This window comes from Rhamphochromis longiceps, linkage group LG22, assembly GCF_057381845.1.
Source record: "Rhamphochromis longiceps isolate RC_006_pf linkage group LG22, R_longiceps_female_GT1.1, whole genome shotgun sequence".
NCBI classification, from domain to species: Eukaryota; Metazoa; Chordata; class Actinopteri; order Cichliformes; family Cichlidae; genus Rhamphochromis; species Rhamphochromis longiceps.
The window spans coordinates 81,584-98,656 of record NC_140577.1 but is presented as its reverse complement, the minus strand read 5'-3'; the positions used below and the strand labels follow the sequence as shown (position 1 = coordinate 98,656).

Below are 17,073 nucleotides of genomic sequence, written 5' to 3'. Positions count from 1 at the left end.
GTCTGGGTTTCATGACAAACGACCTATCTGGTAGGACTAGACCTAATCAAGTCTGATTGATGTGCCCGCCGTCCAATCAGCGGTGGCTCAGGCGTGCACGTCCAACCCCGTGGGTTGGTGGGCGGGGCTCGCCGTATCATGGAGGATCAGTAGGCGAACGGCAGCCAGCAGAGGAAGGCAGGCACCGCTCCGACCCCGGGACGCCGTCAGCCGTTCACCGCCACAGCATGGACATGAAGAAGAGGATCACCCTGGAGCTGCGGAACCGGAACCCGGCGGAGGTGAGCCGTTCGGTCTTTGATGTGGCCCGGCAGGTGCGCCCGGGGTCCGGGTGCCCGCTCTCGGGCGTCCAGCTGACGGTCACGACGGGATGCGGAGCATCCTTCAGCTCTGGCCGTCCGAATAGCAGCGGGTTTATAGTCTTAATCCCAGCGGGTCCGGCGTGAGGAGGCAGGGTAACCCGCCTAGGGTGGACGGTGAGTCCCGGAACAGACCGCTCCTCGGAGCCTCCGGGACAGCGACACGGAGCTCGTTTCAGAGGCGGTACCGGGTCACAGAAGCGGATTAACCGCGGAAATGTTCTCTCCTGGCGGACCCTGCGGGCCGTAACTGTAACGAGAGTACCGGGTAACCGGTTTTAGCCTTGCAGATTAGGGCTGGATTACTGCTCGGGAATGTCCTAATCTCCGTTACAGCGAAGTACCGGAGTCCGTGCGCCCGTCGTATGGTGCCGCGTGCGCGCGCTTATGCGTTATATAAGCCGCAGCAGTTGAATAACACGCTCCGCCATTCGGGGGGGAGCAGATGGTGAGTGCCGCCCCCTCCCTACAGGAGCCGGGAGGGGGTGCGGGCGCGTTACATAAACAGGAAGCCAGCGAGAGTCAACGTCACTAACCCTGATCTCCGATCAGATTATTGATCCAGCTGACGGAGGCTGTGTGGACGATCAAACGTGACAAAAGGGCTAATTTACATGTAGATAACTACCTGCTCTGCACTCACCTGTTCAGCTGCATTGTCGAGCCATCTCTACTGGGTTTACCTTTATTTATTTCCCCTGGGGGGCAGGGATAGCTCAGTAGGTAAAGTGGTCGCCCCATGATCGGAAGGTCGGCGGTTCGAATCCACTTAACGGCTACCCTGAGGTACCCCTGAGCAAGGTACCGTCCCTACACACTGCTCCCCGGGCGCCTGCTTAGTGGGCTGCCCACTGCTTCACTGAGTGAATGGGTCAAATGCAGAGAAAAACAAGTAATTTCCCCATGGGGATCAATAAAGTATCCATTATTATTATTATTTATTTGCTCTGATTGGTTTTCCACACTCTCCGCCCACTCTGATTATAAGTGTGAGTGTTTACCTGTCCATCACGCCTGGCTCGCTCTGGCTCATGTTACAGCAGCCTTCTTAATCAATATGAGTTGCCAGGCAACCTGTAAGTATAATTAATAATTTGTACAGGCTCAGAATGACCTCGACTGTGGTCCTCGTGTTAACTCGGGCTTGACTTATAAACTGATAAATAAACAAATATCACATCTATCACGTTCTGTCTTCTGTACAGTCAGGTATAGGGTTCATCAATACTTCATGTTCAAACTGATTAATAAAACACACACAGAGGCTTATGTCCCATCATGCTCTGCTCTGTCCTCAGATCGCAGAGCTGGTGCTGGACAACAGCCGCTCGGCAGACGGCGAGGTCGACGGTCTGACCGATGAGTTCACGGAGCTCGAGTTCCTCAGCATGGTCAACGTTGGTCTGACCTCGTTCGCCAAGCTGCCCTCGCTGCCCAAACTACGCAAGGTGAGCTCACCTGTCTGACCTCATCAACGGTGCATTCAAACATTTTCAGGGGGAAGAAGGAGATTGGGTTTGAGGTCAGAGAGCACCCTCTGCGGGTGGGAGAGATCTAACGAGCAGGGGGCCTTTGTGCTTTGACAGGTGTAACTGGCAGTATGAAGAACCAATGCCACCAAAATCAAAATCTGCTAAATTAATGTGTAAATGAAGGTGTAGTGGACCCACAAAGTGAAAAGGAAGAAATCCTAATTTTTTGTTTCACACATGGACTGTGGTTCTCCTGGCGGATGGTTTTCCTGACATTCTTGTCTTTGCTCCCCCTCAGTTGGAACTGAGCGATAACAATTTGTCGGGTTCTCTTGAGATGCTGTCGGAGAAATGTCCAAACCTGACCTACCTGAACCTGAGTGGGAACAAGATCAAGGAGCTGAGCACCGTGGAGGCGCTGGTGAGGTTCTTGCGCTGCTCCAGCCATGCTCACAGAGGAAACGTTCTGAGGTTCTAACGTGTCGTTTCCTCCTGTAGCAACACCTGAAGAGCCTGCAGAGCCTTGACCTGTTTAACTGCGAGATCACGTCTCTGGAGGAGTACCGGGAGAGCGTGTTTGAGCTGCTGCCCCAGGTGACCTACCTGGACGGCTTCGACCAGGAGGACAACGAGGCACCCGACTCCGAGGCGGAGGACGAAGGTGAGACCCGCTCAGACGGAGCGCCGTCCTCCTCCTCGTCTCTGTTTCGTCATGCCCGTGTGCGTGTTTGCAGATGAGGATGGCGAGGACGGGGCGGGGCCAACTGGCGCGTACGATGAGGAGGAAGACGAGGACGAGGACGGCTTGGAGAGTGCAGAGGCGGGGCTGGGTTTCCAGGTGAACCGCGCAAACCAGGTGAGCAAATCCAGCTTCATCCTGCAGGTGGAGCCGCAGATGATCCTGGGGTCAGCAGACAATCCCAGGTCCTCCAGTCTGCATGACAAAGTGTCCTTGGCCAAGACCCTGAACCCCGAGTTTCCCCGCAGTGTGTGTGTGGTGTGTGTGTGTGTGTGTGTGTGTGTCCGACAGCCAAACCTTCTGTTGTCAGCCACGCCCCCCGTCACTGACAGTTTTGAGGATTAAAAGCACCAAAACAACTATTTGTCATTAACAAAAAATTTTTCACCAAAAGCAACACTTTTGTATTTCTCCATTTGTAATGTAATCATTTCTTTGTATTTGTTTATCCTTCTTTTATGACGTATTTCATTTTGTTTTTATTTCCTACATTATTGTTTTTCATTATGTTCTATTACATCTGTTTTTGGAACTTTTGGTCCTCTGAACCTGACGACGAGTTAAATTTGTTTCCTCTGATAACGTGTTCGTTCACTTCCTGTCAGAGGCGTCCAGTCAGAAACGTAAATCTGCTTCTCTTCTTTCTGTGCTTCATCTCAGGATGACGATGAGGAAGACGAAGAGGAGGAGGATGGTGAGCATGTGTTTCAGTGTTGCAGCTGTATCTAGGCTCCAGGTGGGCGGGGCGTGCCCTGATTGGTCCGTTCTGTTTCTGCAGATGATGCGGCGGGCGTTCAGGGACAGAAGAGGAAGAGACAGGCGAACGATGAAGGCGAGGAGGATGACGATGATGATGATGTCTAATCTTGTAGCTGGCCGCCGTCTGTGTGGCGTCCTGTTCTCCTTGGCGGCGGCGTCCCCTGAGATAGTTTGCGTTTGTGAGTCAAGTGTTTAATTTTAGAGAATTTCTGAGAGATTTTGTCCGAACCCCACGCTTCCTGCTGAAGACGCCACGTTTCCCTCTTTTCCCCACCCCGAACTTTGAGCCGCGTTTGAACGCCTCGCTAGTTTGCTGAGCTTCCCGCGTCCTCAGTGGGTTTCAGCTCCTCTGGTCGCCGTTTTCTTTATTATTTCAGGGGCGGCGTTTCCTCCGAGGGGACTGAACGACCTCCCGATGGTTTGTCCTACACTTCCAACACAGCAGAAAGCCACTAGCTTCCAGCGTTAGCGTGTTAGAGCTACAGACAGACGAAAATTAGACCAATGAGTCCAAGCCCGCTTCGTCTGATCAGCCCGGCCCCACCTCGCTATCTGCTCGGGTTTTCGTTGGTGGTTTACTGCGAGCAGGAACTGCAGCCATCCGATAAACGCACTTTCACCTTCCCAGCAGCAGGGCGCGCTCTCCAAATTTCCTCATGACCTTCCTTTTATTGTTTTACTGTTTGACCTTTGACTTTCTCTGCCCTGAATCTATAACTAAATGTGATCAGCTCAGCGCCCAATTACAGCCAGTAGCTCTGAGAAACATGACAGTGAAACAGGAAGTGATTAGTTTAATAATAAAGCTGAGAACGTGAGGGGAGCGTTTGAGTTTTCACGATATCAGCTCCTCCATCAGAGTAAAAGCTGGAACATTCAGGAGCCAGTCAGGAAAAACGGGGCGGTGCTTCCGAAAATATCAGCTGATGTGAAATAAACTGAAATTGTGTGATTTGGATGTTTTATGATCGTTTTTAATGCATTTCAGAGGCTAAACGGCTTGAAGAAAGTTACACTAAACTCCTTCCATCTAAAATGAAAAATACACTTTATTTATTTATGTTAGTTTTTCCTCACCACAGTCGCTTTGAAGTGGTCGTTACTGTTGCTGTGTTAGCGCCCCCTGCTGCCTTTGAACTGGTGTGTTGTCATTCAACAGGTCAAAGTGTGTGACCTGCTGAGGTCAGGGTGAACTCACCACTTCTAAGGCAATACTGTAAATAGACTCAGTTTGGGGTTTTTGAAGTTTTTTATTTTGATGTATCTGCAGCGAGGTAACCCCATCTCTGACCTTTGAACCCTCACCCTGTCTGTAGGGTCAAGATGTTTTACTCTTTGTGGTGTTTGAGTTTTAAATAAAAGATTTTAAACAAGTAAAAGCAGAGTGTGGTGATGTGCTCAGGACAATGGGGAAAAAGCAGAGACGGAGCTCAGTACCCGAGTAAAAGTACTTTCCAGGAGGACAGGAAGTCAGGATGAAACCCTCCGACCTGCACGCCGGCGCTCCTCATCACAACAGGAAGTATCTGCAAAACCTGGGCTCAGGTGCTTATTTCCAAGAATACAAAGAACCAATCGCAGCGGCCGTCCGGTTGGTTATCACCTGTTCGATGACACTGCCCTCTGCATCGTTTGACAGGAATCGCATCGTTACCTGAAGGGTCAAAGGTCGCAGGGCTGGTTGGCTTCAGCAGCCTCGGTGAGTGTCTGGTTTCAGATCATTGTTTGTGCTTTATCGCTTGGTCAGAGCATCCTGAGAGCGTGTGAATGAAGTGAATATCAATCAGCTGTAAATAAAAAATGTCATTTACATTTTTTTAACTGAAAACAAACTCAATGTTATTGATCGCTGATCACATGTTTAAATAAAGTTTTTACAGGAGTGTGAAGCTAAAAAAGTAGACCTATCAATTAGGGGTGCAACGATATTCGTATAGATATTGAACCGTTTGATACAGTGCTTTCGGTTCGGTATGCATATGTATCGAACAATACAACATTTGTCATTTATTTTATCAACTTTCCTTCTGACGATGCTGTCTGTGTTGAGCGCTCAGTGAATCTGCGTTCGACTACTCCGCCTAGGCTGCACTGTCGAGCGCAGATCCACTGAGCGCTCAACACAGACAGCATAGTCAGAAGGAAGAGTGCAGGGCAAGCTAGCGAGACAGAAGTTAAGCTCTCCTTGCAACATGGACCTCCCCCACCCTCATTCAGATCTGGCGTTTGGAATTATTTTGGTTTTCATGTGACGTATGACCCTGAAGGTAAGCGAGTCATGGACTAAAGTAAAACAGTATGTTGGATGTGCCACGCAATGCTCAATTACATTGGTGTGAACTAGTGTGTTAGCGCAGTTAGCTCGTTAACGTGTTGGCCGTCTAGCCCCATGCACGGGGCGATGGCGGTAGCTCGTTAACGGAGATTTGCCGTGTTGTGGCGTTAAGGTCATTTCAACGAGATTAACCTGAAAGCACTAGTGGGAACACAACGAATATGACTGCACATTTACACCGACATCATCCTAGTGCAAAGACAAAAACAACAAGCATGCTACTAACTTTAGCCGAGTCATTTAGACAGCTGTTAGCACATGATTCTCCTTATGCTGCTGAGAATATAGCCCAGAAGAAGCGGATAGTATAGCTTTTATTTTGGAAAGAGACATTTCTCTGTAATAAACTCTCTTTTCCAAAGATGAGTGATTCCTCAATCAGATACAGGGCTCGCAATATCGCTAGCCTGATGTCCTGGGGCTAGCGATTTTTTCAGTCGGGCTACCAAAATCTATCTCTGCCCTGCCCGTCGGGCTATTGTAGGAAAAATATATGTCAATGCTTTTGCATTCTTTCAGAAATGTAGCTGGGTAATTATGTCATTGGCATCGGTGAGCCACTGTCAATATGTGACATATTGAAGTCGCGTTTGAATTTGCGCTTGTTTTTTTGCTTTCACTTTGCAATCGTGCAAACTGTGTATAGAGAGCGACAGCACTGATCTGTGAGTGATGATAATTTGTGCACCAATTCCTCTGACATCGTCTTATTAATCGTTAGCTTACTATGCAAACATGACAAGTGAAATCTCCCGCAGCTTAAACATGTGAGAGGTTGATCGCGCAGAGAATCGCTGAGCTTATGTGAGTGCATGTGTAAAAGCAGCAGGATATATATTTCAGTTCTGCTGAGCCAAATAAGACAGGTCAGGGTGAAGAAGTGACAGCCAAAGAAAAGCTTACCACAAAACGGAGAAGTTATGACAAATCAGACTATAAGGCAAAAAGAAAGTGCAGCTTTATGGTTCCATGGACAAAAGAATTTCTGTGGCTGCAATGTGACGAGCTAAATAACCAGGGCTGCACATAAGTGGTCTGCAGGCGCGCATTCGCTGTCAAAATAAAAAACACTCAAAAAGGGTTAGGGTTAAATTTAAAAACTGTACTTTTGAGTTAAAATATATATTTATAATTTTAATAAATGACAAATTAAAAAGGCATGAAAAATTTTTTTGTATCGAAAAAATATCGAACCGTGACACCAAAGTATCGAACCGAACCGTGAATTTTGAGTATCGTTGCACCCCTACTATCAATGATTAATAACAGGAATTGTGTTTTTCCAGTGTTCACCGATCAGATTGAGCTTTTTCTTTTCTTTTTTTGTCCTGTGGAGGGTGCCAGTGTCCTGCTGCTGAGCCGTTCAACCACCAGCTTTCCTCCTCTTTATTAGTCAGCTGACAGCAAATCAGCAACTTTAAACACTAACACTTATTGATCCTTTTATTCAGTCAGGACGATAATCACAGGTAACAACAGTACTCTGGAGTGGGTGTGGCTTAATATACCTGCTGCCACTGAGTTGTCACTCAGTAAACTGTTTGCCACATCATGGTGGCCTGAAAAAGCCAGGAAGACAGGGTCGTGCCCTGAGCACACATAGATGTTTTATATGTTATTGATATTTTAACGATAAGTGATTCATCACATGACTGATTATTGATGACTTATTAAAAATGGATTGGGGCGATTCAGATGTATAAAGATGGGTGGGTGGGATTTCACATGCTGGCTTTTGAAGCCTTATGATGAGAATTTTATCCACCGCCATGCTTGCTCATTGGCTATCACGGCGCTTACAGACTGCTTAGACTTGACTGATCGATGGAATGATTGTGTGGCAGGGATTAGGATTCAACTCTATTGTCATTACACATGTATAAATACAGGGTAACGAAATACAGTTTGCATCTAATCAGAAGTGCAAGAGTAGCAAGTGCAATAAGAGCAGAATACATACAGATAAGTTAAGTAGAGAGCAAATATAGAGATGTACTGATATAGACAGATAAGGGTAGTTTAAATGGTGGAATAGTTATGAACAGATGATGTACAGAAAGAGCAAATATACAGCTGAACTACAAACAAATGTACAGATATACAGATGATCTGTGCACCATACAGATGTTCTATATTGCTATACAGACGGGCAGATATACAGGTGTACTATGAACAAATATACAGATGTGCTACATATATACAGATGTAGCGGTGTGAGGTAAACAGATCTACAGAGTGTTATTTTCAGGTAAATTCTGAACATGTAACTTTTCTCAGCACAGCAGTAATACGCAGTACAGCTGTCTGTTAACTGTGCTACATTTGTATACCATCAGCTTCTTTGTTACTCCATCAGCTCAAATAAGGAAAAACGTTAGAAACAGCTGTTTACCGTCACTGCCGCCATCTTGGAATGTTAAGCCGGGGTTGGAGGGGAAAGCTGAGGTGGGGTTGTTAATCTGGAACGCACCATCAGTCTGACTCGCAGCAAGAGTGTCATTCAGCTGTGTGTGTGTGTGTGTGTGTGTGTGTGTGTGTGTGTGTGTGTGTGTGTGTGTGTGTGTGTGTGTGTGTGTGTGTGGTCTTCTTGTGTTTCTGCTTCTTTGAAATCTTTAAACTCTCTGAACTAAAAGCTTTTGGTTGTCATGATATTTTAAAGATGCGCACAAACACACACACAAACAGTAAACAGGCAGTATTTTTAGTTCTGTTGCTAAGAGGGGTGCCTCCTCCTCCGCGTGAGGAAGTCAGCCTGACAGTCGCTGTGTGGGACAGGTGATGACCTGGGGAGAAGGCGGAGTCTCAGGTTTGTTTCTGACCTGCTGCAGACTGTTGGAATCACCTTTACACAGACTGTAGACAAAGATGGAGGTCAAGTAGGAAGCTTCTTGATCGCCCCCAGGTTGCTTGCTGTGACTTTGGTTTTAAGCCACGCCCCCTCACTCTGCTTGTTTATATTTGTGTGATTGCTTCATTGATTGATGAATCTGAGCAACCCAGGAGTTAAGTTAGCCACTTCCACTCCGTGCAGCTTCCACTGGGCTGGCAGGCCAGCAGCTAACCTGAATGCCAGTCTTTGTCCACATTGATTTACATCGAAGTAGTGACCAGAGCTCTTTCTCCTCACAGGAAGTGACCGTCAGCAACAGGAAGTGTTGGACCCGAAATAAACACAACATCCAGATGATCCAATGAGACTGAAGAAAACCCAGAAGTGGCATACGACCTGGTACTAAATACATTAGAGGGTTCCCCAGGCAACCAGAGCGTGGAGTGTCCACCAGCAACCAATCGTCAGCTGCAAAGCAGAGTATGACGAGTATGACCAGCAGCTTCAGAGGCCATGCCCTTGATAATGCACACTTCAATCCAGGTGAGTCATAGTTCAGGTCTGATCAGGCTGTAAACATGTTTGTTGAACATGAAGAAGAAACACCCACTGCATCATGGGAATCCCCGGCAGCCTACGTCTATTGCAGCATAACTAAGGGAGGATCCAGGGTCACCTGGTCCAGCCCTAACTATACCATACCATACCACCTTTATTTATAAAGCACTTTAACATAAAACCAGAGTTCACAAAGTGCTGTACATGCTAATAGCATAAGTAAAGAAAATTAAAATGAGATAAGATAAAATAAATAACTAAAAAACTAAAATAAATTGAAACATGTTAAAACAAATTGAGTCAACCCCTCTAATCAATGCCAAAGGCTTCAGCGAATAAATATGTTTTAAGAAGACTTTTAAATTCAGAGAGAGAAGAGGCCTGCCTTACATGCAAGGGTAGATCATTCCACAACTTTGGAGCAACTACAGCAAAAGCACGATCACCTTTAAATTTATACTTAGTTTTTGGTGCCTTAAGGAGCTGCTGATTGGCGGGCCTAAGGGAACGGGCAGGTTTATATGGTTGTAGTAGCTCCGAGAGGTAGGGGGGGGCCGGCCATTAAGAGATTTAAAAGCAAATAAGAGAATTTTAAAAACAATCCTAAAATGTACAGGTAGCCAGTGGAGTGAAATTAAAATTGGGGTAATGTGCTCAAACTTTTTTGTAACAGTTAAAAGACGTGCTGCAGCATTATGCACAACCTGCAGCCGCCTAATGGACGCATCACTAAGCCCAAAATAAAGTGCGTTACAATAATCCAGCCTAGAAGTAACAAAGGCATGGATTACTGTCTCAAAATGCTGTTTCGATAAGATAGGCTTTATTTTGGCTAATTCCCTCAAATGAAAAAAGCTAGATCTTACAACAGCTCTGACCTGGCTTTCAAGTTTAAGATTTGCCTCTATTTTAACTCCCAGATTAGTGATGACTGGTTTAACATACTGTGCCAGTGAACCAAGATCTATAATGTCTGTGAAGGTTCTCAGTCATCCAGGTCATCGTAGTCAAAGGAGCTTGCAAAGAAAAGCGTCTGGACTTCTTTAAGTTGCTTGAAGACGTTTCACCTCTCATCCGAGAAGCTTCTTCAGTTCTAAGGTCAAATGGTAGAGACTCCCAGATATAAACCCAGTGGGAGTTTCCCCCCACAGAGGGACAAAAGGACCCCCTGATGATCCTCTAATCGCCTGAGCCAAGGTGTGAAACTGGGTGTGGGTCCCAATCAGCCAGGGTTTCGGGTGTGTTCATTGTGAAACCTGGCCCCACCTTATCATGCGAATTCCTGAGGTCAGATGGCCCAGGATGTGAGTGGGCGTTAAGGCGTCTGGGGAGGGAACTCAAAACTGGATTATAGATGGCAGAGAGTTGGTGTCATAAGCCCCGCCTCTGTTCAAAGATGGTCGCTCACAGTGGACATAGATGGCTTCTTTCACTCCTCTTTCAAACCATCTGTCCTCTCTGTCCAAAATGTGAACATTGGCATCCTCGAAAGAGTGTCCTTTATCCTTAAGATGCAGATGGACTGCTGAGTCTTGTCCTGTGGAGGTGGCTCTTCTGTGTTGTGCCATGCGCTTGTGAAGTGGCTGTTTGGTCTCTCCAATGTAGAGGTCTGAGCATTCCTCGCTGCACTGTACAGCATACACCACATTGTTAAGTTTGTGTTTTGGCGTTTTGTCTTTCGGGTGAACCAGTTTGTCTCTGAGTGTGTTGCTGGGTCTGAAATACACTGGGATGTCATGCTTGGAGAAAACTCTCCTGAGTTTCTCTGATACACCGGCTACACAGGGGATGACAATGTTGTTGCATCTGTCCTTCTTATCCTCCCTCGCTGGTGTCTGGTCTTCTTTTCTGTGCCTCTTTGCTGACTTTAAGAACGCCCATTTAGGATAGCCGCACGTTTTGAGTGCTTCCTTTACATGTGTGTGTTCGTTCTTTTTTCCTTCAGGCTTAGAGGGAACATGTTCTGCCCGGTGGTGTAGGGTCCTGATTACTCCAAGTTTGTGTTCCAGAGGGTGATGGGAGTCAAAGAGGAGGTACTGGTCCGTGTGTGTGGGCTTCCGGTAAACTTCGAGGATAAAGGTCACTCTTTCGAGGATGCCAATGTTCACATTTTGGACAGAGAGGACAGATGGTTTGAAAGAGGAGTGAAAGAAGCCATCTATGTCCACTGTGAGCGACCATCTTTGAACAGAGGCGGGGCTTATGACACCAAGTCTCTGCCATCTATAATCCAGTTTTGAGATCCTTCCCAGACGCCTTAACGCCCACTCACATCCTGGGCCATCTGACCTCAGGAATTCGCATGATAAGGTGGGGCCAGGTTTCACAATGAACACACCTGAAACTCTGGCTGATTGGGACCCACACCCAGTTTCACACCTTGGCTCAGGCGATTAGAGGATCATCAGGGGGTCGTTTTGTCCCTCTGTGGGGGGGAAACTCCCACAAGGTTTATATCTGGGACTCTCCACCATTTGACCTTAGAACTGAAGAAGCTTCTCGGATGAGAGGTGAAACGTCTTCAAGCAACCTAAAGAAGTCCAGACGCTTTTCTTTGCAAGCTCCTTTGACCAAGATCTATAATAGTGGCCTCAGAAGCGCCACCAAAAACCATCACTTCTGTTTTCTGTTCATTAAAATGTAAAACGTTCAAAGCCATCCAGGCCCTTATTTCATCAAGGCATCTGAGCAGCGGGTCTACTGAGAAGCCATTTATCTTTTTAAGTGGGAAATAAATCTGGGAGTCATCGGCGTAGCAGTGGAAAGAAATCCCATGTTTCCTGAAAATAGACCCAAGGGGTCGGAGATATAGAGAGAAAAGAAGCGGGCCTAAAACTGAACCCTGTGGGACCCCACATTGAAGAGAAGCAACAGAGGATACAAACTCCCCCAGTTTCACAGAGAAAGTTCACTCTGCCAAATAGGATCTGAGCCACTGCAGTGCGGTACTCCGCATACCCACCAACTGCTCTAAACGGGAAATGAAAATATTGTGATCCACTGTATCAAAAGCAGCAGTTAAATCTAACAGCACAATAATAACACAGTCACCTGAGTCATTTGCCAAAAACACATCATTAAAAACTCTTAAAAGGGCAGATTCGGTACTATGTAAAGCTTTAAAACCAGATTGGAAAACTTCTAAAATACCGTGTTCTTCTAGGAAGGACATTAATTGCTTGTAAACTACCTTTTCAAGAATCTTTGAGATAAAAGGCAGTTTGGAAATAGGTCTGTAATTCGCAATAATATCATGATCAAGAGCAGGTTTCTTGAGTAGAGGCTGAATCACTGCATGTTTGAGATTGACTGGTACAACACCAGAGGACAGACTACTATTTACAATGGATTGTACAGTTGATGCTATAGAGATTGACAGACCACGTGACTTTCGCGCATTGCATGCCGGTAACTCGTGGCAAAACAATCCAAGTACCGCATCAAATGCAAGCATTTGCAGCACCGCAAAACGTTCATTCTTCGGTTCCAATAAATTCTTGCTTTTTCTTTGCCCCCCAAAAAGGTATGTACAAAACGAAGGAGAACAATGCCGGTCCGTACAAAGACAGACTTAATGAAAAGTCAAAGAAAAGATACGAGGAAAAAAATCAAACCAGTGAAAGTGTTAGACCCTTACGAGCACACAGAGTGGACAAAAGACGTTAGCGTGCTGCCCAACGTCACCACACTCATATTTATAATTATACGCTTCTTGGAGTGAGTGCATACACTCGTGAAGTTTAGTAACTTCAGGTCACTGCAACAAGCCCAGGTACAGTTTACCGACGGATGGGTGCAGGACCTTGAAATGCACCGTGTAGAACGAAAGACCATCGTACGTATCATAAGTTTACCAGTCTCACAAATCTTCTTCATAAATACACATTCGTTAACCGTTTATTAATAGGACCTTTGAGCTCAATGGTAATTAATTAGTAGTGGAAATAATTTCTGGTAGCATTACAGAAATGTAGCAGTGACAATAATACTGTATGCTGTAATCGTACTGGACAATTAGTGATACAAAACAACTGTTTTATCCTGTGAATAAAAGTATATGTTTTTGTCAGTGTACCATGGTAATAACAGAAGCGTAATGCAATATTGTGTGAGGACAATTCACTATTGTCGACCGTGGCGACCGTGGCTCAGGGGGTTGGGAATCGCATCTGTAACCGGAAGGTCGCCGGTTCGATCCCTGGGCTCTCTGTCCTGGTCGTTGTGTCCTTGGGCAAGACACTTTACCCTACTTGCCTACTGGTGTTAGCCAGAGGGGCCGATGGCGCAATATGGCAGCCTCGCTTCTGTCAGTCTGCCCCAGGGCAGCTGTGGCTACACCTGTAGCTGCCTCCACCAGTGTGTGAATGTGAGAGTGAATGAATAGTGGTATTGTAAAGCGCTTTGGGTGCCTTGAAAAGCGCTATATAAATCCAATCCATTATTATTATTATTATTATTTATGCACAATAAATAAAGGAGCATAGCGCCACAATTTCTGTTCAGCGCCAGACTTGCTTGTAACCTATATCACCAATTATGTTAAGAAAAATGACGCATTAACTACAACAGCAGACTGACCTTTGTGGAAATGCTTGGAGCAGACTAACCTGTGAGCTGGAGTGTTCTGGGACGTTATATTTTGTCTTTGAATGGCTGCAATCCAGTCGCCTCTTTGTTACTTCGGAAACATGGCTCGAACAATTTCTCTTCAACGACGTAATCCGATAAAAACGATCTCTTTACCCGTCGGCTTCCCGTGGCTGTCATGCGACCGGCTATTGCAGTTAATAACACAACAGCTTCTTGACATTTTTGTGTTTCTTTTTATCGCTGTATAGCTGATTTCAATTTAAAGCCTGCGTGCGCTAGTACCTCTTGCCACGAGTTCCCAGAATTCTTTGCGGTTTTACCCCTGAATGACGTCACATTTTCAATCTCTATAGTGAGAAAAACCTCTTTGAAAAATCGAGGAGGGAGAGCATCATAACGGGAACCTGAGAGCTTCATGTGAGCAACCAACTCCTGCAGGCAGAGCAAGGAAACTGGCTCGAACCTGTCAAAGACAGCAGAACTAGGGACAGGGGTAGAAGGGTCGAGAACGGACTGGGAAGTCTGCGCTTTGACAGATGGCACTTTATCAATAAAAAAGTGTAGGAAGTTTTCACAAATTTCCTGAGAAGACTCGACACCAGCAGTCTGTGGAGCATGAAGGACCATGCCAATAGTCTTAAATAAGACATGAGGCTTACGACAATTTGCCTGAATAATAGCAGCAAAATGTTTCCTCTTAGCATCTTTTACAGTTTTCTGGTAAGAATTCCAGTAGTCTTGTAACATTTGGTATGACACCTGCAGTTGATCCTTCATCCATTTACGTTCAGCTCTCCTACACTTTCTTCTGGCAGCCCGGGTGTCTTCATTCAGCCAGGGTTCAGATTTGGCTTTTGCTTGCCTAAGCTTAAAGGGGGCCACTGAATCTAAAGCAGTTTGACAGACAGAGTAAAACCACGTACTCAGCTCTTCTGTATCATTGCATATGAAATCAGGAAGGCCGCCATTCTGATTTAAAAACAATAGAGAACTGTCCAGCAGAGGAAGGGTTAAAAATACGACAGCTCCTAGCAGCAACAGGAGGAAGATTAACTTTGGTACAAGGAAGGAAAACCTCAAACAGGACGGGCCTATGGTCTGAACATACAACATCGCAAACCTCTAAGTTAGAGACAGGTAAATTATGAGTTAAAACAAGATCCAACGTGTGCCCATATTTTTGTGTAGGCAACTATATGCTTTAGCAAAAAGGAAAGTTTGAAGCCTAATCTTGAAAGTAGAGATAGTGTCTGTCTCCTGAATGCAAACTGGAAGCTGGTTCCACAGAAGAGGGGCCTGAAAACTGAAGGCTCTGCCTCCCATTCTACTTTTAAATACTCTAGGAACAACAAGTAGGCCTGCAGAGCGAGAGCGAAGTGCTCTAATAGGGTGATATGGTACTAGAATAGAATAGTATAGAATAGAAAACTTTATTTGTCAATTTCTTCAAATGTACTTGCCATACAAAGGAATTGAAATTACGTTTCACACTGTCCCATGCGTAGACATTGACAACAATAAAGTGCAGATGCACAACAAAAACAGCCCTAACAATGAGGTAATATTAAATAGGTAACAGGGTAGACAAAAAATAAATAAAATAAAGTGTTCCAACAGTGTTCCCTGGAAAATAGTATACTAGTCTACTTGAGGTAGTCCCAGGTTGTGGTTGGTAGGGGTATTTTGTTTTAATGCAGCATAAGACTATAGCAGCAGTAATAGTAATATAATAATATAAATAGTGCTAAAAGAAATACTAAAAATATATAGCAGCAGGTGTGTGCAATTGCAATGCAGAGGTAGTTGTTTCCAGTCAGAAATGTTTTCCAGTTCTTGATTCAGAGAGTGTTTCCTTGTTGGAGAGTGTGCGTGGATGGGGGGTGGGAGGGGTAGAGTCCAGTCTGTCTTCCTATACTTCTGCCAATCTGGTGATTCTGCTGGCTGGGAGCCGGGAGGGAAGAGAGTTCAGCAGTCTCACAGCCTGGTGGATGAAGCTGTTGGTGAGCCTGGTAGTGCGGGAGTGGAGACTTCTGTATCTCTTTCCAGAGGGCAGGAGGCTGAACAGACAGTGCGTGGGGTGGGTTGCATCGTTGACAATTGTGATGGCTTTGCGGGTGAGGCGAGTGGTGTAAATGTCTTGCAGGGAGGGGAGTGGTACACCAACTATCCTCTCAGCTGTTCTCACAATGCGTTGTAGAGCTTTCCTGTTATAGTCAGTGCAGCTACCGCCCCACACAGTGATGCAGCTGGAGAGGATACTTTCAATAGTTCCTCTGTAGAATGTGGTCAGGATGGGTGGTGGAGCACTTGCCCGCTTGAGTTTGCGCAGGAAGTAGAGGCGCTGTTGTGCTTTTTTGGCCAGTGATGCTGTGTTGGTGGTCCAAGAGAGGTCCTCACTGATGTGCACCCCCAGGAACTTGGTGCTGCTCACCCTCTCCACCGCAGCGCCGTCGATGGTCAAGGGGGGGTGACAGGTGTGGCCTCTCTGGAAGTTGACAATAATCTCCTTGGTCTTACTAACATTTAGCAGGGGGTTGTTGTCTCTGCACCACGTGGTCAGGAGCTCAACCTCTTTCCTGTAGTGGATCTCATCGCCCTCAGTGATGAGCCCCACTAGCGTTGTGTCGTCCGCAAACTTCACAAGGTGGTTGGAGCTGTAGGTTGGTGTGCAGTCATGTGTCAACAGGGTGAAGAGCAGAGGACCAGAGGTGGGACCAAGTCATTGTTTTGCAAGTCTCAAGTAAGTCTCAAGTCTTTATCCTCAAGTCTCAAGTCAAGTCTCAAGTAATGTCAGGCCAGTCAGAGTCGAGTCTCAAGTCACTGGTGTAAAAGTCCGAGTAAAGTCACAAGTCTGAAATTTTGAATTTCAAGTCCTTTCGAGTCTTTAAAAAAAAAAAACGAAAAAATAATGTTGCAGTTATGCTAAATGTAAATGTTAGACCATGTAATTTTAAAATCTGTGTTTTTCTCAACACATGACAAAATAGTGAACTTAGAAAATATACACAAATTGTGAAATTGCACCTCTTTAAAATGCAGCTCAATTAAACTTAGCTCCAAGAATAGTTTTCACCGACAGTTCTGAGATAAGCTGCATGTTATTCTTGGATGCGGTTGTAGGACCGGCTTTAAAATCGCATGACAAAAATATCATACACATTAAAAAAAACTGTATCACCAACGTAGCCTGGACAACATTTGCTAGTTAGATGAAGTCAGCTATCTCATCGTAGCATATTTATATGCATATTTATAATCATACGGTTCTTGGAGTGAGTGCATACACTCATGAAGTTTAGTAACTTCAGGTCACTGCAACAAGCCCAGGTACAGTTTACCGACGGATGGGTGCAGGACCTTGAAATGCACCGTGTAGAACGAAAGACCATCGTACGTATCATAAGTTTACCAGTCTCACAAATCGTCTTCAT

At 45.7% G+C, this 17,073-nt stretch overlaps 1 protein-coding gene across 1 annotated transcript; it reads left to right on the top strand.

The window, feature by feature from the left end:
* Positions 1 to 59: 59 nt before the first annotated feature.
* LOC146642986 (acidic leucine-rich nuclear phosphoprotein 32 family member E-like) lies at positions 60 to 4,708 on the top strand. The gene is made up of 7 exons (XM_085397121.1): positions 60 to 281; positions 1,658 to 1,807; positions 2,130 to 2,252; positions 2,330 to 2,492; positions 2,566 to 2,687; positions 3,231 to 3,264; positions 3,349 to 4,708. Exons 1-7 carry the CDS (start codon positions 60 to 62, stop codon positions 3,432 to 3,434), a joined length of 900 nt encoding a protein of 299 aa, XP_085253247.1. The 3' UTR covers positions 3,435 to 4,708.
* Positions 4,709 to 17,073: the final 12,365 nt, after the last annotated feature.